The following is a 20,459-nucleotide window of genomic DNA, read 5'->3' on the forward strand; positions in this document are numbered from 1 at the left end:
TATCGTGGATGAAAAATTCGATACCAAATTAGGCTGCCAATTATACAGCTTAGCTAAGCTCTCTCTTTTTAATGTAAAAATATCTCTGTACTAAAAAAAAAACATATTATTGTAAATAGACTACACCATTTATGAAAAATAATCGTGTTTATGCACTATAATAAGAATCGTTCACTTTTCCTTCCTCAATAATTCACCAAACATATAACTAAGTATCTAAAACTCCTCAAATTTTCAATATCGTTTTAAATTGATCTTAATATTTTTAAACATTTTAAATAAATACTCAACGTATTAAAAAAGTCGCATCTGGCATCCGTGAAGCTAGAAAACTCAGTCCTAGGCCCACAATGGCCTAGCCCATCAGATTGTGGTCGACTTTTAAATTTACCCGGATCCAAATCAAAAGCCCATTTTCTTAAACCCTACAACCATCCCCGCCCCTTCGTCTGTATTTTCTGGTAAAGCTTCATTCCACAGCCAGTCATGGCGGATTCTAAATCAAAGAAATCCGCTAGCAACCCAGAAGACATAGATCACCTCCGGTCCGACGTAGCCTCCTTCGCTTCCTCTCTCGGTCTCGCAACCTCTCTCCCTTCCTCCGGCTTCAACGATGTCGATTTTCGCAATCCCGGTCCCAAAAAACCCCAAAGGAAGTCCAAACCAGCTCCAATCCCAAACCCCACCAAAAACCAGAAGCCAAACAAGCCGAATTTCAAACCCAATGAAAACCAGAAGCCGAAACTCACACTTTCTTCACTGGAGGAAAACAGCAGCAAGGACAAAGCGAGAAACTTTGAGAAGTTCAAGAACCTCCCGAAGCTGCCATTGATGTCGGCGAACAACTTGGGGGTGTGGTATGAGGAAGCTGAGGAATTGGAAGGCAAGGTGCTTGTGGGTGGGAAGAAAATGGAGGTGAAGAATGCGGAGGAGTGGAAGGGTGTGGTGGCAAAGAAGAAAGAGCTTGGAGAGAGGTTAATGGCGCAGTACGTAGCGGACTACGAGTCATCGAAAGGGAAGAGTGGGGATATTAAGCTTTTGCTTACCACACAGAGGTCCGGAACTGCATCGGATAAGATATCAGCATTTTCGGTGTTGGTTGGGGATAATCCCATTGCCAACATGAGGTCCCTTGACGCACTTATAGGTAATATTTCAGTTTGCATTTAGAAGAAGGTGTTTGAAAAAAAGAGGGTGAAAGTTAATGACTGCTTTAAATCAAGCATCTCCCAACTTGAATTGTTTTGTTGACATATGCCGGAAAATATTTTTTGAATCTTAGAATTTTAGATTGTTCGTTTCGTGACTGTTTGTTTCAGCAAGAAAAGAAATGCTAATAATGATTCAATGAATGTTTCCAAGTTATTTTATACCTATACCTATGTTCCATTTGATCCGAGGCTAATGTACTAGAATCAATATAGAATGTCTAAATTTTATTCATGTCGCTGTGTATACACAGTTCTTGATGAACTTTGATAGATTTTTGGGATAAAAGAAATTATTCATATCAAATTATCAATCTGACCATGGGCTTTGGTTCTGTTGGAAGCTGGGTGTGGATTCGATCTTTCTATTTGAACCTTGATTGGCCTTATTTTTTTGAATCTTGCTTTTGTTGGGACTTGTATTTGTTGTAGGAATGGTGACATCCAAAGTGGGAAAGCGATATGCATTTGCAGGTTTTGAAGCATTGAGAGAATTGTTTCTTACAAGGTTATCTCTCTCCTCTATCCCTCCCTCAATCCATGTGTGTGTGCACACATTATTAGTCCTGAAACCTTGGAAATGACTAACCAGTCTTTGATCCCTCCACGGTCACTCAAGCCATGGGGGATTAAAGGTGTGAGGTCTGCTACAGAACTACTTTTATTTAAAAGAACGACAGAACTCCACTGACAAACAAGACAAGAAAGCTCATGAATCTCACCAAACCAGAAAGAAAAGTTTGTAATACTAAACAAGCCCGTCTGAAACTACTATCAATCTATGACCTTGCTGCAAAAATTGAAAATAGTCCAATGCCTCATTATAGAAATGATCATGTTTTATGATATACTAAATTTATTGCCCTTTGCTCCATGAAGTAAGTGAATTGTTGGTTTTCTATTTTGGCGTGTTTCATGATGAATGGTCTAACACTTCTACAGAAATTTGATGCTCCTGTTGGGTTTAGTAAGAAGCCATTTTCCTTATGATTAATAATGATCGACGGCATTGGTTTGTCCACTTGAGTTTGTTTTAGAACTTTGACTTCATATTTTGTGATTTTTTGCTCCTTACTTTGCTCTGATCTGCATATATGTTTCTATTTCCAGTTTATTACCTGATCGCAAGCTTAAGAACCTCATACAGCAGCCATTAAATCATGTTCCAGAGACAAAAGATGGTTATTCTCTTCTTCTTCTATGGTATTGGGAGGAGTGCTTGAAACAAAGGTATTTGGTTTTAGTCTTTGTTCCTTTTTCTCCACAACCTTATTGTGTGCATCTATTTTTAACACGACACATATAATGTCTCTCTCAGGTATGAACGCTATGTTTTTGCTCTTGAGGAAGCATCAAAAGATATGTTACCTGAACTTAAAAACAAGGCATTGAAGGTTGGGTTCTCTCGATTTTTCTCTTATTGTTAATTTGCTGCCTGTTTAAAACCTCCCATTATGACTACTAATTTTCGATTGTTCCTGAAGCTACAAAGTTCCAATATTCATTTTCTCCAGTGAAACAGGTTTTTTTTTTTTTTTTTTTTAATAAAGTTCAAGCCTCCTCTTTAAACCAACAGTCCAATTGGAATTTGAGGAGCATGTTTGTTAGAAGTTCGCTTAGATTTTCATTTGTAAGCATGTTACTATTTCAGATATTGATTTGCTGTAAGTAAAGTTTAAGGCTTGGATGACAACTGTTATGTAGGTTGATTGTTGTAAGAATTTACACATAAGAGATTAGTATTTTCTGTTCTCTGTTTGCTCATTGTTATTGATATAAAAACAACCATTGGGTGGAAATGCATGGTGTAACTCATGTGATTTTCTGAAGTTTCACATTTTGCTTAAAACAACGTTGAAGTGACCACAAAGTGAAAAGATTAAACCACACTTTCCTATCTTTGTTTTAGTTTTTTTTTTTTTTTTTTTTTTGTTGAAAAAAATATTCAAAATTGAAGTTACCACAAACTGAAAAAATGCATGATGTAACTCATATGATTTTCCAAGGTGTAACTCATATCTTTTTTAAATATCATTTTTTTTTTAGCTATAATGCACGTGAAGTTGTCTGTAACATCTATAATATGCTGATGTGAGAATTTTGATCCATACTCTCCTATACAAATAAATGCTTCCAGACTATATATGTGCTGCTAAAGAATAAATCAGAGCAGGAGCGTAGATTACTGTCTGCGCTAGTTAACAAAGTAAGTTTAACCTGGTTTTTGCCTCACTTACCTTCATATACCTTTTTGTCCCCTTACAATTGTCAACTCGCTTCATTGTCTGCTTTCTTCCTTTTGGTTGCTTACAGCTGGGAGATCCTAAAAATAAGGGGGCATCTGATGCTGATTTTCACTTATCAAACCTTTTGTCTGATCATCCAAACATGAAGGTATATCTATTGAGCTTAGCTAAATCTAATTTGTGGATCTGAGTAGTCCTCCCAGTCCCATCTTATACTAAGAACTCCTTTGAACAGGCAGTGGTGATCAACGAGGTGGACTCTTTTCTCTTTCGCCCACGTTTGACTCCACAAGCAAAATATCATGCAGTATGTCCCATTATAAACACTACTATTAATTTAATCGCTACCATAATCTGGACTAAGCTAGTATCATTACTACTTGTTTCAGCTGCCACATAACATTTTGTTTGATTGTTTGCCCATAAATGTTATTGAAATATTAAAGTTTTAGTGTTTATGATGGTGGATCTTTAAACTATATGCAAGGGCTGAAGCTGTCTTGCCAAAGTAATTAGACAGTGAGAGGAATAGGCTTCCTCCGACAATAAAATCATGAAGCATAGAAACATCTCTAGATGAGATCATGAGACACTGATATGTTTCCTCTTAACATAATTACATATGAGCATGCATGTCTTTGTCGGAGATCCTATGCTATGACCAAAGTGCATCAGTATTTAATGATTCTGCTCATTGACATACTGTCTGACGCATATTTACATGTTGAGGAGCTATTAGTCTGAATTTTCATATAGCAAATAGCAATTTTCTTCTTGTTCTTGATCATGCCCACTTTGCTTGTTTTTGTATTTAATTCTTAGTAATTGAGGAGCCATGGATTTGAACTCAAAGTCAATGTATACTACCTACATTCAGTTTAAATTGGTGCAACTTACAAACTGTTGAACAAAAATTTTACATATGCAGGTTAACTTTCTGAGCCAAATGCGTCTAACTCATAAAGGAGATGGACCAAAGGTGGCAAAACGTTTAATCGATGTTTATTTTTCACTTTTCAAGGTAATGATGAACTACATTATCTTTTGAATGTTTATCATCCATAACACTTATGATTTCTGCCCCCCTAATCCACATTCTCTACATCCCTGCATCATGATGTTTTTGTTGGAGTACACAAGGCCTAAATTATGGAAATAGAAAATGAACAGTCACAAAGTAAAATTTCAGGTACTTATTAATGAGGCTGCTGCTGGTGAAAAGATGGATAAAAAAGGGAAAGCATGGTCTAAAAAGCCACTCAGTTCTAATGAGGATAAGAGTTCATCGGATTCTCATGTTGAATTGGATTCACGCCTTCTGTCAGCTCTACTGGTGGTTAGTACAAATACTTGTTGGGTCTACAGTATATATAGGATGCATCCTCAGCTTTCATAACAGTGTAGCTATGTCATCTCACCATCTCATAGGAACATCTTGGTGTGTTTACAAGCTTTTAGTTACTCATAGAGAAAAAGAATACAAGAAAGAGTGCAAAAGGCTAGGCATAAATTTAGGCTTAGAAAAACATTTTCCAAGGAACTTACTGACCACTTCTGCGTCTCTTTTACAGGGAGTCAATAGAGCATTTCCCTTTGTCTCTAGCAATGAGGCTGATGACATTGTTGAGGTCCAAACACCAATGCTTTTCCAGCTGGTAAGCTCAAAGCTTTGCTAGTCATTACTTGGAAGATTAGCTATATCTTTGATTCTGTGCATGGAAATTAATCTGGACACTTGTGCAGGTTCATTCTAAGAATTTTAATGTAGGAGTTCAAGCATTGATGCTTCTCGATAAGATCTCATCTAAGAATCAAATCGTCAGTGATAGGTTTTACAGGGCCTTGTACTCAAAACTACTACTTCCAGCTGCCATGAATACTTCTAAGGTAAGTGGAGCTGGATTTGTTTACGCTTTTTTTAGTACTTTTGCTACGCTCTTTCTTAAGACTCGTCTCTCGCACTTTCTTATAGTCTTTGAGAAGCTTCTTTTTAGATCAATAAATTTCACTTTACTATTAGCTTCAGCAGGAGCTGGGTAGCATGCAACAAATTTGACTCCTTTCATTCAATTATATATCTTACCGTCTTTATATGACTTTCTTTTTAGGCAGAAATGTTTATCGGACTTATTCTGAGGGCAATGAAAAATGATCTGAACTTGAAGCGTGCAGCTGCTTTCGCAAAGCGTGTATTGCAGGTATGTACTTAGTTATGGTCTTATGAGTTTGCCACACGTACCACAGTTCCTCCTAGACAGCTCTACATGTATCTCATTTCTGTTAATTACCTTATTAATAAAACCCACAAAGTAGAATTTGCATCTGTTGTGTTACCATGATTGGAGATTTTTGGAGTTTCGGATCTTAGTGTAAGCTTCTTTGAGGAAACCATGCATTGTGAAATAGAGGTCGATGATTGTTATGCTGCACTTATGTGGATGATGTAATTTGAACAGGTTGCGCTTCAGCAGCCACCTCAATATGCATGTGGATGCCTCTTCCTCCTTTCAGAAGTTCTCAAGGCAAGACCCCCATTATGGTACGCTAGTGCTATTTCGGAGATCTGTGCCCTAGATTTTACTCAACATGTCAATTAAACATGTTTCTAATTCGCCATCCCCACGCAGGAACATGGTGCTCCAGAATGAGTCAGTTGATGATGAACTTGAGCATTTTAAAGATGTTCGAGAAGAAACTGATGATAACCCCACCCCTCTCCCAGAGAAACAGGAACTCGATGTTGAGCTTGCACACAGCAATGATGCTGCCAATTCTGACCATGATTCTTCAGAAGATGATAATGAATCCACCGCCTCCTATTCTGAAGGTGAAGGTTCTGATGAAGCAGAGGAGTTTTTTGTGACAAAAGATCGAAATGATTCCAAACCAACCCCTGCTAGTAATGTGCAACCACCACAAGCATCATCCGAGAAGCCTCGCTTGCCTGGAGACTATGATCCACGACGCCGAGAACCCTCTTATTGGTTAGTTGTCTTTAACAGGCTAGCATCCATATTCGTGTGGCAGAATATTGAATAAGTGCAACATGTAATACTTTGTTAGTAAAAAAAGAATGAAGAGAGAAAAAGTAAAGGTCAAACCAAATTTCTTGTCAAACAACCCACTGCAGGATTTCTAATGCTTTGCACCCTTTATTTTTGTCTATATTTTCTATTAACTTCCAAATTCCCATTTCTATATGAGCAAACAGTAATGCAGATCGTGTGAGCTGGTGGGAGCTGACAGTACTTGCTTCACATGTGCACCCTTCGGTTTCAACCATGGCAAAGACCCTACTCTCTGGGGCAAACATTGTCTACAATGGAAACCCGCTGAATGACCTATCACTTACTGCTTTTCTGGACAAGTTTATGGAGAAGAAACCAAAGCAAAGCACATGGCATGGTGGTTCACAAATTGAACCTGCGAAAAAGGTCTGCTTGTTTCCTGAACTTGTAGAATTGCCCCTTAAATGATTTGAATGATTTGAGTACCATAGTTATGGTCAGTGCCGAAACACAGGCCCCTTAAATCTGCAATGCTGACTGATTTTTCTCGTTCCAGCTTGACATGACCAACCAATTAATCGGATCAGCTATTCTCTCATTGGGTGAGGAAGATGTAGCCCCAGAAGATCTTGTCTTCCACAAGTTCTATACGAACAAGATGAATTCTTCAAAGAAACCAAAGAAGAAAAAGAAGAAGGCAACAGAAGATGAAGGCGCTGCAGATTTGTTCGACGTGGATGGTGGTGGCGGTGATGACAGCGATAACGAAGAGATTGACAATATGCTGGATTCCGCTGGTGTTTCTATTGAAGCAGATGGTGACTATGATTACGATGATCTGGACCAAGTTGCCAATGAAGATGATGAAGACTTGGTTGCTAATGTCAGTGATACTGAGCTGGACCTGGCCTCAGACAGTGGGGAGGGAGAAGACTTTGATGCCATTGCGGACGATGGCCAGAGTGACGACAACGACATCGATATAGGAGATGCAGACGACGACGACATTGACTTAGGAGATGCAGACGACAACGACATTGACATAGGTGATGCAGACGACGACGACATTGACATAGGTGATGCAGATGACGGCATTGACGGGGATGAGGGGAAGAATGTTATAAGCACAAGTAAACGGAAGCGAGGGAAGTCTGGAGCATCCCCGTTTGCTAGTCTTGAAGAATATGAGCATCTGTTGAACGACGATGTTCCTGCTGATAAGGAAACTAGAAAAAAGAAGCCGAAATCACGAAAGAAGAGAAAGTCGTCCGACTGAAACCTCCCTCTCTTGGTCGGACTCGTCCAAAAAACCATCAGGAAATTTTGTTTCGAACTCGTATCCGATTCTGCCCATAGAATTTTTTGCCGTTGGCTTTTACTTTTTATGAAAAATTAGAATTCAAGATTACAATAGAGACAGAGATGTAGGTCCGGACAAATTGTTGCCCTTCCACTCAAGTTCCAATTCCATTGCCTTAACACATAAACCCTAAACCCTGGAACTAGAAGCCTAAATGTACACAAAGCACATGAATCCAGCTGCCTTTCACCTGCTTCAAGAGATGGAGACTTCAACTGTTTTGGGCTTGGGAGGCGGAGGAAGCTTCTCGACAACCAGAGTCAGAACCCCGTTCTCACATTTAGCGGTAATTGCTGCTACATTGGCATTTCCGGGCAACCTGAACTTCCTCAGCAGCTTCTGGACCGCTTTCCTCTCCAGCCTTATATACTTGCACCCTTCCTCCTCCCCGTCGTCGCGCTTTCTCTTCCCCTTGCTTCGGATCACCAGAGTGTTGTCATCTTCAACCGTCACCTGAATCGCGAAATCAAATTTGTTCACTCACAGATGCATCAGCACAAACGATAAAACAAGTGCACGACATTCATTATTTACCAAAACATCCGATTAAGCGTGCACATTTGGATTTAATTAATCTACCTGAATGTCAGATTTGGACATGCCAGGCACGTCCAAGAAAAATATGTACTCCCTGGGAGCGTCCAAAATGTCAACCGGAATGCTGGACGCACCTTTGTTCTCGTTACCGGTCTCGTGAGCTCGAGGAAACATGAACTTCTCAATGGCCTCTGGGAAATTCAGCAGGTGGTTCACCGCCGCTTCGAACGCACTCGAATCCGCATCTCGGATCATTTTTCACCAACGATTCAGAATCCGCAGAGTACAATCTGTGAAATATTCAAGAGAAAGTTTACTTTAGCAACCCAGTAGCAATGAAGCGATCAAAAGTAGAGATTTGATGGAGAAATACGGGTGAAGTTGAAAGATTTGGTGACCCATTGGAGATACAAGCTTGTATGCTTGAATTTTTTAGTAATACGGGCATTTGAGCTGTTTGTTTCTTGGGAAAATTACAGAGAAAGCAAAGGGCGAAAATGGGAGCAGAAATTAACAGAACCAAGTGAAGAAAAATGAAGTTTAGTTTTCGAAGAGGGACATGGAAAAGATTCTTACATGAAGAGAGTTGTTTGATTCGCGCGGGAAAGCGTTTGATAGAACGAGAGATTGCAGCGACTGATTCTGATTGTTTGGTTGGCGAGAAATTGTGGGATATAAACAACCAGAGAGTGGAAAGTTCGAGAGAAATGGAGCGAAGAGCAACGAACCGTCTTGAACAATCGCGGGGTTTTCAGCATATAGACCGCGGGAATCGGAGGATCGTGACCTTACACGTGTTTCTTTAACTCACAGAAATACCACAATTTTGTCGTCATAAACTCAGCAAGAATACAGGAACGGTCTGTAGTTGGGCACTGGATCCCCTCGGACCTGAGGGTTACAACACTATTTTCCCTTCAATCCGGGGCATAAGGCCAGGAATTCACCTTCAGCTGGCTCTTGTTCTATATCTAGGTCATCTAATGTTAGGCTTCGCTACTTAACTTATCAGTCAGCAAGTAAACAACCTTCCAACACCAAACCATCCCCCACTCACCCCCCCCCCCCCCCCCCCCCCCCAAAAAAAAAACCGCGGGCAGGTAGTAAGGAGTAGCTGATCAAGAGAGATGTGATAAGCAGGTTGTACGGTATGATTATGCAAGGGTTTAGTGATCGAATCTTCTAGCAATCGTTTTCGGCAACAAGAGTCGGTTATGGTGGGCGGCTTTCTCGTTCTTGATGAGTTGATCCATCGGATTGAAACCCTCATTAGATTCAGCAACTAAGGATGAGATTACCATAGGCTTTTTTTTCTCATTCTGCTCCTATGGTGTGGACAATTCCACCGAGCACTAGTTATTTCATATCCGGTCAAAATTTTGGTTAATTGATCAATTAGCCAAATTTTGAAATAGGAACAGAGTAACTCGAACTCCAAGAGACAAACGGTTCCCCATATCATTTGAGATTCTCTCCTCGCCCTTAGCCCTTCTCGGCTAATAGAATGTGAATTACCATGTCCATTAAAAGGAGCGGACCAATAGGATCGTTTATCCGCAAACAGAGAGTAAATTGCTTATTAGGTAGCAAACAGGAAAAGCAAACAAAAGGGGTCGCCAATACAATTTACTTGCAAGCTGTAGAATTACTGTAAAACACATCCCTAGGAAAATTATGCACAACCTTAGTAATGATCTTGCAATTGTCGGCAAATAAGCATTATTAAATATGAATCACCACTAGGGGTGGTTCGGTATGGGATACCATACCGAAACTAGTACCCCGAATCCCAAACCAAAATTTTTCGGGACGGGAATTTGAAGACCAATCCCAAACCAAATTTTCGGGAATTCCAAATTTCGGGAATCCCAAAATATTTTCGGTATTTTGGGACAAATCGGGAATCCCAAATTGAAATATGAAATTATGAATTGTTCTTCAAATATATAATTCAAGAACACATTCATGAACTAGGAATTTCATTTCATTCACACTACCATTTAATTGAACACTGGCATGCCTGACTGTTTTTATCATAGTCAAAATTCAAATTAATTAAACCCTTTTTGCAATATGTTGAGAAACAAAAGAATCAAGCCTTCTAAAATCATCAGCCATGGCAGCAGCAATAATAAAATCCACATGAATATCAAACAAAACATGAAAAATATGCAAGGTGTAGGGCATTCCAGGTTGCAGAGCATGAATTAGAAACTACTAGCATTAATTATAAAAGAATAATATATATAATAATTAATATTATATATTTTCGGTTCGGTATGGGATTCCCAAAATATCGAGAAGCCAATCCCAAATCCCATACCGAAATTTTGGGATCGGTTCGGGATAGCATCCCGAAAATTTTGGGAATTTCGGTTTGGGAAATTTTTGGTTTGGGATCGGGATTTTTTCGGTTCGGTTCGGGATTTTTGGGAATTTTTTCCACCCCTAATCACCACCAATGAACGTCAATCAATATTGGAGATCTTTTCATATGTTTCTTCTCCGTTGCTTCATAGGATTTACTACTATTTTTCAATGGATTCAGTAGTTGTATGTGCTTAACCTAAATGAAAATCAAGATGTTTACAACTACTTAAGTTGTTTACTACCACTTATCAAGATGCTAATTTGTAAATTTTACCATAAAAAAAGATGCTAATTTGTAAAGATAATATTCGTCGGACCTTGTTTATGAAAGATTCGATATGATGGCCCAAAATGAAGAGAAAATCTTAGATTCGATATTCGGACCATCTCATTCGTTTGGCCTAGACTCAAAAAATCCCTCATGGGCCCTCTGCTCTCTGACTTGAGGCCCACCACTACCTCACATTTAGATTCCATCCCCTCTCCCACCACTTCATTCCGTACGCTACACTCAAGACCCTCTTCCAAATGAAACCACAGAAAATAGAAATAGAAATTTTTTTTTGCATATCTATTAATATGGTTGAGTTTTCTGTATAAGGGGTTTAGTTTTCTCACTTCGTAAGAAAACCTATTGAGTCATATAGTGTTTTATTAGGGTAATGTCAGTGAAAATATCTAATTTGAACTATTTCTCTAAGCCATCTGATGTGGTAACTGACATATACATACCATGTCACTTAATTAATTAACTTTTCATTTCTTTTAATCAAAATCGATTATTTCAAAACAAAAAACAAAAAAAATTATTTTAACCTTTTCAGATTCCTCATCTCTATCCTCTGAGAGAGAGACGGAGAATAGAGATCTGAAAAATCTAGAAGTTATTTTCCATTCTAGAATCATCAATTTTGATTAAAAATTTGCAAAGTTATTAATTAAGTGACGTGACATGTATATGTCGGCTGCTACATCAGATGGTTTAGATTGAGGCTTCAAATTAGATTGTCTCCCAAACATTACCTTTATATTTAGTAATAGTACCATACATATATGAGTAATGTTACACTTATTATATGTTTCATATCACATTTGTACCACTTCTCTAATAAAGGTAGGGTTCACCAACTCACGTGGTTCTCATCTCTATTAAAGAGGTGGTGCAAATGTAGTATAAAAATATGGTAAGAGTAGTATTTTTGTACGTATATAAACCGAAGATGGTGGTAAACAATCGTCTCTTCATAAAATGTTTTTTTCTTTTTGTTTTGCCCAAACTGCCCCATTTCCTGCGGAATATGTGCTTATAAAGTGTTCAAATTGAATGTGATTACATGACTGAAGATTTTTATATTACAAGACACTTTATTTTTTATGTCTCTCTCTAAACATTAGAGATTTGAACATCAGATTTTGGCTTTTCATCATCCTCATCCCAATTAGTGGTCTTGTAGTAGGTTGCATACAAGATGAGCTGTACCTCGCCGGAAAGCGATCCCAAAGCATTTGGAAACTACCAAATTATTCAGAAAAAAAAAAAAAAAAAAAGGTTAATTAATCACAAGAAATCAAAATAAAAAGTATTTTCTAGTTCTTTGAGGATAAATTGAAAACTTCTTGTTTACAGTTTTAATTAATTACCAGAATATATGGATCCAGTACTTTAAGGAATGCTGCATAGATGGACCAGACAATTCCATTGCAGAAGTTGGCGAACGAAAGCGAAAACGGCATGTACTTGACGCTCTTTCTCTTGATCACCATTTTCTGCCAACCAAATAATTAAAGTAATGAAATCTTTTTCATCATCCAAACATTGTCTAAACACTCAAAACGTGGAATAATTTATGAAAATTGGTGATTCGTACGTACCATGACTGTCAAGGATGAGGCATACATAATGATGTTCAAGACAATACATAAGATCCCAATTATCATAGAGCGGATTTGAGGGAGCTTCAAGAAAGTGTAGAGTAACGAAAACCACAATGGCAAATAAGGCAGCTTCAACTAGAAGAGCAATGATAATGTTTCGCTGAAAGAAAATAAGACAAATAAATTAATAAGATGTGGACGTTAAGTAAATTAATTTATAAATCAAATTTGACAACTCTAACATTATTATTTATGGTGTTACTTACCCCTTTTTTTCCCCAGGAGAGTATGCTAAGAAGATAGCAATATCGATTAATTCGATGACCAAACCAGTGCCATTGATTGTGAGGACAAGAAGGCTGTCTGGATGGACGTTTGGGCAGCCATAGAAGGACCACAAAGCACAATTAAGCAAAGTTGCTATTCAAGGATCCGGCTTGAATTCACCAACTGATTTTTGCTTGATGATTTTCGCAAATGTTGGGCTGCAATATTTCCATTCATCATTTAGGGTAAAGAAACGAATTCATCATTTAACACAACTATATTTATAATTAAGTACGTGGACATGAGAGAGAGAGAGAGAGAGAGAGAGAGAGAGAGAGAGAGAGAGAGAGATTTACACTGGGGAGATAAATAATCCAAAAGAGATGATATTTCCTGTGCAGGAAGGAACAAGAGAAAATGTAGGTTAGCTAGATATATATCTCATTAACCATTCGAATAGCTCGTATTTATGTATGTTTTTGAAGTTGCAAAACTTTTTAGTTCTCCCCATATGCATAACTAGAGAGAGGACGATAAGAGGACATGTTCGAATTTGAATAGGAAATCTTTCTCATGTGACAGGAAGTGAAATCCACATATAAAAATTCCCTTATTGTGAGGGACTGTTGCATGAATTGATGTCACACATGACAGTCCCTTCAGAAGACTCTCCTCCATGCACTTGCATTCCGAGTACTTTTTTTTTGAAATTTGATGATGACTAATAGTGTATTAAAACCCGCAAGCATTAGAAAAAAAGGCAAGAAAACCAGATGCTAGAAAGCTCGAATTAATGAAAAAACGGGGATAATAAAATAAAATAGAAAGTAAGCCCAAATGCCAATTAGAATTACTGACCAATAATGCCAACAATAGCTCTGATCAGGGCGGGGTTCACCATTTTTCGGAACAAAAGGTAGACGATGAGAGAAATAATTAAAGAGAAATTAGGTTCTTATTATTCATTTTGCTACTTTATTGATTAAAACCTTATTCATTTTTAATTTTTGATCAAGGTCCTTGGTATTAATAACATCATTAAATATTTCAATAATAAAATTTTATTTCTAAATATATTCATTTAATGTTAAAAATGTTACAATTAGTATATTTATATTTATGGCTAAATTTTTTATCATATATTTTTATTTTTAGTTTGTACCCATTTTTAATTTGCAATCCTTTTTTAATTTGTACCAATTTTCTTTTCAGTTTTAATTTGTACCCATATATTAATTTCTTTTTGTGCCCATATTTTATAAAGTTTTATTTGTATTTGTACCCATATTTTTTTATTTATATGTACCCATTTTTAATTTTGCTAAATGTACCCATGCTAAGTATATGTACCATTCATGTAATTTTTTTTCAAATTTTTAATCTGAAAATGTACTCATTCTTAAATATATCAATTTGTTATATGTATATATAAAATCTATTCAATTTTTTTTTCTAATCCATTTTTAAACTTATATGGGTACATTCTTTTTTCTTTGATTTGAGAATGTATCCATGTTAAGTTTAATAGAAGAAATTTACTAATTTTATTAAGCCTAAAGTAAGATCTCACATCACTCAAGAGTGAGGATCCTGTAAGCCTTATATGTATATTCCCATCTCTACCTAACATGAGGCCTTTTGGGGGCTCACTAGCTTCGAGTTCCATCGGAACTCCGAAGTTAAGCTAGTTTGCGCGAGACCAATCCCAGGATGGGTGACCCACTGGGAAGTTTTCGTGTGAGTTCCCATAAACAAAACCGTGATGGTATGGTTAGGACCCAAAACGGACAATATCGTGCTACTGCGGAGTCAAGCCTGGGATGTGGTGGGGGCCCGGGCCGGGATGTGACAATTTGGTATCATAGTCAATCCTTGGCTGTAAGTGTGTCGAAGAGGACGTTGGGCCCTTAAGGGGGTGGATTGTAAGATCCCACATCGCCCAGGAGTGAGGATTGTAAGATCCCACATTGCTCAGGAGTGAGGATCCTGGAAGCCTTATATGTATATTCCCATCTCTACCTAGCATGACGCCTTTCGGGAGCTCACTGGCTTTGGGTTCCATCGAAACTCCGAAGTTAAGCGAGTTCTTGCGAGAGCAATCCCAAGATGGGTGACCCACTAGGAAGTTTTCGTGTGAGTTCCCATAAACAAAATCGTGAGGGCATGGTCGGGGTACAAAGCGGATAATATCGTGCTACGGTGGAGTCGAGCCCGAGATGTGGTGGGGGCCCGAGCCAGGATGTGACACCTAATATCTTTTGTTTTTTTGTGTGTGATTTTGAAGAATGTACCCATGTTTTGATACAATAATTTTTTGGTTAATTTTTATGAATGTACCCATGTTTATACACACACACACACACACACACACACACACACACAAAATAGTATATTTATATTTTAATATTTTTAATCCCACAAATTATGGTTTTTTATTTAAAATCTCATTAATATAAAAAACTATAAATTTCAATTTTATATTTAAAAAATATAGTAATGTACATAGAAATAAATTACCACATTAATTTTAGAAACTTGGATCAAAAATTGAAAACCAAGAAGGTTTCAGTCAAAGAATATTCATAGTTAGGGACCGCATCCAAAGTCTCCCAATAATTAATCCCAATGGTGATATGCTTGATGAGGATTAATTTGAGAATTTTAGGTTTATTTAAAAGGGTCTGCAGTCTACCAAAATGTAGTTTTTTTTTTTTTTTTTTTTTTGTACAGCTTTTCGTTTCGAAACTTGTGACAGAAATACGCTGTGTAAGTGACATGCCTCAAACAGTATACATAGTTGAAGGTTTGCTTAGTTTTTTTCTGTTTCCCTTACTTCTACTGTATTTTAACCTGATTTCTGTTTCTATTAACCAAAAAATGTTTAGACTGGTGACAAGTAATGTCTTCTGGAACTTTTCTTCAAAGAGTGAAACGGTTGTACATGACGACGCCCAGACTACCCAGCAGAAATGGTTTTTTTGGTCAATGAAATTTCTTTCCAAGGGCAAAGCAGATACACCAAGGAAGTTCACTCCCGAAAGGAAGGAGGAGCCGAACCAACTGTTCTCCAGCACAAATGTGAGGTTACAATAAGACCAATAAACAAGGTTAAAACATAACCAATTAACCACTAACTGACATGAAAAAAAAATACAACTAAACACAGATTGTTATTATGGCCACCCAAAAATAAGGCTCAGCTAAAAGAACCAGCCATCAACAACAAACGTGTATTATCTTTAGACCATCTCCAACCATTGGTCTAAAACTTAAAACTTTTATCCCAGAAAATTTAGGTTTTAACCCAGAAACAATTTTTCTGCTCTAACCCTTATGGCCTAAAATTTTAGTTTGGGATTATTAAAGAATGAACTTAGGCTAATTTTTTTCTTAAATTAACAAAATTATGTAGACTATCTAATTTAATTTTATGAACATTTTAATCGAAAAATATTTAAATTCCGATAAATATTGAAAAATCACTAAATTGACACATGAAACTCACCAAACTTTCAACTTTTACCAATCGTTCAACTTTCAACAAACTTTCAACTTTCACTAATCTTTCAACTTTCATCAATCATCCTCTATATAAATACAGGTTGAATATCAGTTGATCGCACAATTTTTCAACTTTCAAAGTGTTTTTGTTTCCTAAACGTCCTCAAAATCTCATCAATATGTGATAGAAGAAGGCATAGCACGACAATGCAGATGACACAATACCAAGCAAGCCTTAACATTGAGGATACATAAATGATCAACGCATAAGCTGAACTTGCAAACTCGCTTATGCAATATGCTCTTTTGCCATCTTAAAAAAATTAGAAATGAGAAGAAATGGTAGAAAGAAAAATTGGAAGAATTGTAGGAGAAAAGTGAGTTTTGGGTGGATATTTGAACAAATACATAGGTATTTATAGAGTTTTTTGGTGAATTTTGAGTTCAATAATTTTTTTAAAATTATTTTAGCTGTTGGATTTAAATTTGGACTGTTAGATCTTTTTTTTTAATTTTTATTTTTACCGTTAGATTTGATTATATTCGATTTAAGCCATTGGATTCAATAATTATATAAATATAAAACAAAAAAAATTTGAATGTGGACTGTTGGATTAACCAACGACCCTTTTAAAATCAACCGTTGGATCAAAAACAGTAGCCCAACGACTACCGACATGATGTGACAGCCAGGGGACACGCCTACATGGGTGGGGTTTTGCTGGGTTGGCGTCTGGTGCGTTGGGGCAAGTCGGGTTGGCGTATGGGCTTCAAATCCCGTGGTGCACTGGCACCGGCTGGGGTCCACTCCAATTTTTGGCTTAAACTTGGGCTGGTATTTGGCCCTGGGATGAGTTTTAGGTTTTAGGTTTTAGGTTTTAGGTTAGTTTTAGGCCATGGGTTGGGTGGGTTGGGTTGAGTTTTTTGGGTTGAGGGAGGGGGTGTGGGGAGGGGAATTATAGGTTTTAGCCTAGGGTTGGAGTGGATCTTAGACCATCTCCAACAATGACCTAAAATCTAAAATTTCCCTTCCCCACCCCCCCCCCCCCCCCAAACCCCCCCCCAAAAAAAAAATCTACTCCAACCCATGACCTAAAATTAACCTAAAACCTAAAACTTATTCTGAGGCCAAATACCAGCCCAATTTTAGGCCACAAAGCAAAATGGGTCCCCACCAACTGAGACTGAAACAAGGGCTGTGAAGCCCACTGCCCAGCTTCCACTCGCCCCAGACAGAGAGATCATGCCTGCACGCACCAGAGAATGACACAAGCCGGGCCCACCCACGTGGGGTTGTCCCCCGGGTGTCAGCTGACTATGTAGCCCAACGGCTACTTTTTTCTATCCAACGGCTGGATTTAAATGGGCCGTTGGTTAATCCAACGGTCCATGTTCAAATTATTATTTTTTTTAGTTTTATATTTATATATTTATTGAATCCAACGGCTTAGATCGAATATAATCAAATCTAACGGTAAAAAAAAAAAGATCTAACGGTCCAAATTTAAATCCAACGGCTAAAATAATTTAAAACAATTATTTAACTTAAAATTCAACCAAAAACTCTATAAATACCTATCTATGTGTTCAAACATCAACACAAAACTCACTTTTCTCCTACAATTCTTCCAATTTTTCTTTCTACCATTTCTTCTCATTTCCAAATTTTTCAAGATGGCAAAAGAGCATGTTAGAGGTCGTAATTGGACCTTTGACGAAGATATTACTTTATGTTTGGCATGAATTTCTGTTGACGAAGATGGTGCCGTTGGCACGAACCAAAATAGAAAGGTTTTGTGGGGTAAAATCGTTGATAAGTTCCATGAAAACTCCAACGCCGGTCGAAGGGAAGTTGGTGGTGTTTATGATCGGTGGAAGATTATCAACAAAGCGTGCACTTTGTGGAAGGGAAGCTTGGAGAGAGCCACGGTTGACATGCCTAGTGGAAGGGGCGCCTCAGAAATTGTGAGTTATTTGTTGATATTTTAGTTGTCATGTACATAATAGTATTTTGCAACTAATTATTTTTATGTATTTGTTGCATAGGGTGACAAAGCAATGGCAATTTACAAGACAAGAACTACACCAAAAAATCAAGCTTTTAAGTTGCATCATGCTTGGAACATTCTCAAGGATTGTCCGAGGTGGGGAACCGATGCGAACCAACAATGTGGAAGATTATTTCATAGTGAAGCTCCACCCCCAAATGATGTTAATGAAGGTGTGAATTTTGCCGACAATGAAGGTGTCGAACAAATGACCCCAACTTCTTCTTTTGCAAGGCCCTCGGGTAGAGATAAGCAAAAGGAAGCAAAGAGAAAAGGGAAGTTCCAAGATCCGACACGTGCCCAATTTGCTAGCGAAATGGCAATAATGAACGAAATCCAGTGCCGTCGGCAAGAAGAATCGGCCCAAATGCTTTTGGCCATGAAGGAAGAAGGGGATAGGGAGCAAGAAATGTACGAAACTAATTTGATAATGGAGGACCTCGACAAATACACTCCAGAGAGGAAGAGATACTTACGTGGTAAGCAAAATGAAATTTTACGAAGGAATGCCACAAGGAGTATATTTCAAGATGATGATTCATCTCAAGACTATCACCCAAGTCCATCACCAAGTCAAGATGGTGAATATCATTATTAAGTTTATGTAGTCTATGAGTTTTCGATTGTATTAAGTTTATGTAGTTTATTAATTGTTTTATTTTTATTTTTTAAGTTTATGTGGTTTATTAATTGTCTTTTTTATTTTTTAAGTTTATGTGGTTTATTAAATGTCGTTGGTATTAAGTTTATGTGGTTTATCTTGATTTTCATGTATTGATTTAGTGATTTTTCAAAATTTATCGGAATTAAAATATTTTTAGGTTAAAATGTTCATAAAATTAATTTAGGATAGTCTACATAAATTTTTTTTTTAAAGTTAATTTAAAAAAAAATAGCCTTAATTCATTCTTTGATAATCTGGGGCTAAAATTTTAAACCAGAAGGGTTGGAGTAGAAAAGCTGTTTCTGGGCTAAAACCTAAATTTTCTGGGCTAAATATTTTTAGGTTTTAGGTCACCATTGGAGATGGTCTTAGGGAGGCAAACTTTGTTACTGATGCCATTGCTCGTCAGAGTCTTCTAATAACTGGTTATCATTTGTGGGAGCATCATGTTCTTCCTTTTGCTTTAGATGCTCTTCGTTTTGATTTTTTTTTGGGAACGGTTGTATTAGAGGGTTTTCTCTTTGATATATGGTTATTTTGGCTCAAAAAGGGCAACAAATGTGTTTCACTTTCAAATAATGGAAATTTTATTCAAAACCATATAACCTCTTTCTACACCCATATTACCTTTCTTTTGAAACAACGCCCATATTACTTTTAACTAAACTATTAATATCACTTTAAATCTAAGTTTACTACCTAAACTACACTCACAAACCCACTTCAATATAAATTTGTCTTTACACCCATTTAATTGGAAGATAAAAACCCGAAATCAATGTTCTACAACTCGTTCAAGGTGGTACTTTGAAAAATTTCTCCAGATGGTGAGCCATATATCTATGATTTATAAAGAACGAGGTGTGTTAAGTTATTGTGATATTGTGCACTTCAATGAGAAAATTGATCATGCAGATCTCTTGGTTTGCTACATGATCTCTTAATCTCATATTATGTCTGCTAATTAGTACAAAGCAGTTCTTAGACGGCATATTGCCCTGTTTCAGTTCCCCGTTCAATTAAATTGATGAGCAGTGTTCGATCTGACGAATATATTGTACCCACACCACATCCTCCAAATCTTCATTAATCAATTAATACGTTTTCTTCTGAAGCACATGACTCAAAATCTTTTATGATTTCCTTAAGCACATGTCTTAATCTTTGGAGACTCACTTTATGAGTCTTATGACTTAGCTTATTATAATCACAAGATTTGATGTAGGACAAAAATTAGGTTATCACATAAAATAAAAATAAAAAGCAGAGAGCAATTAAAAAAACGGTTGGAAAATTGGTAGTTTACGTGTTATAGGTTATTTGTTGATGCTATATCTCAAAAATGAATGTTTTGGACTTTTCGTGATGTTAGCAT

At 37.2% G+C, this 20,459-nt stretch overlaps 2 protein-coding genes and 1 pseudogene across 2 annotated transcripts; 1 reads left to right on the forward strand and 2 right to left on the reverse strand.

Annotated features, from left to right (window-relative positions):
- The first annotated feature begins 409 nt into the window (after positions 1 to 409).
- LOC137740072 (protein SLOW WALKER 2-like) lies at positions 410 to 7,877 on the forward strand. Its single transcript, XM_068479869.1, has 16 exons — positions 410 to 1,147; positions 1,641 to 1,716; positions 2,319 to 2,438; positions 2,527 to 2,602; positions 3,346 to 3,414; positions 3,522 to 3,602; positions 3,690 to 3,761; positions 4,383 to 4,475; positions 4,644 to 4,790; positions 5,026 to 5,109; positions 5,198 to 5,341; positions 5,563 to 5,652; positions 5,911 to 5,993; positions 6,082 to 6,438; positions 6,666 to 6,888; positions 7,019 to 7,877. The coding sequence occupies exons 1-16, from the start codon at positions 487 to 489 to the stop codon at positions 7,736 to 7,738; spliced, it is 3,096 nt and encodes a 1,031-aa protein (XP_068335970.1). The 5' UTR covers positions 410 to 486; the 3' UTR covers positions 7,739 to 7,877.
- A 140-nt stretch (positions 7,878 to 8,017) lies between these two features.
- Positions 8,018 to 9,385, reverse strand: LOC137740073 (17.4 kDa class III heat shock protein-like). Its single transcript, XM_068479870.1, has 3 exons — positions 8,936 to 9,385; positions 8,402 to 8,649; positions 8,018 to 8,275 (listed from the first exon to the last, which is right to left on the reverse strand). Exons 2-3 carry the CDS (start codon positions 8,612 to 8,614, stop codon positions 8,018 to 8,020), a joined length of 471 nt encoding a protein of 156 aa, XP_068335971.1. The 5' UTR covers positions 8,615 to 8,649; positions 8,936 to 9,385.
- Positions 9,386 to 12,113: 2,728 nt separating this feature from the next.
- Positions 12,114 to 13,772, reverse strand: LOC137738850 (bidirectional sugar transporter SWEET5-like; annotated as a pseudogene).
- Positions 13,773 to 20,459: the final 6,687 nt, after the last annotated feature.

The sequence above is a fragment of the Pyrus communis genome, chromosome 7 (assembly GCF_963583255.1).
Source record: "Pyrus communis chromosome 7, drPyrComm1.1, whole genome shotgun sequence".
NCBI classification, from domain to species: Eukaryota; Viridiplantae; Streptophyta; class Magnoliopsida; order Rosales; family Rosaceae; genus Pyrus; species Pyrus communis.

Excerpts from the sequence above, each read along its gene's own strand:
- LOC137740072 (XM_068479869.1), top strand. The coding sequence starts at position 487 with ATGGCGGATTCTAAATCAAAGAAATCCGCTAGCAACCCAGAAGACATA. Across the intron at positions 1,148-1,640 it reads GTCCCTTGACGCACTTATAG|GAATGGTGACATCCAAAGTG; the intron begins GTAATATTTCAG and ends TATTTGTTGTAG. Across the intron at positions 3,415-3,521 it reads TGTCTGCGCTAGTTAACAAA|CTGGGAGATCCTAAAAATAA; the intron begins GTAAGTTTAACC and ends GGTTGCTTACAG.
- LOC137740073 (XM_068479870.1), bottom strand. The coding sequence starts at position 8,614 with ATGATCCGAGATGCGGATTCGAGTGCGTTCGAAGCGGCGGTGAACCAC. Across the intron at positions 8,276-8,401 it reads TGTCCAAATCTGACATTCAG|GTGACGGTTGAAGATGACAA; the intron begins GTAGATTAATTA and ends TTCGCGATTCAG.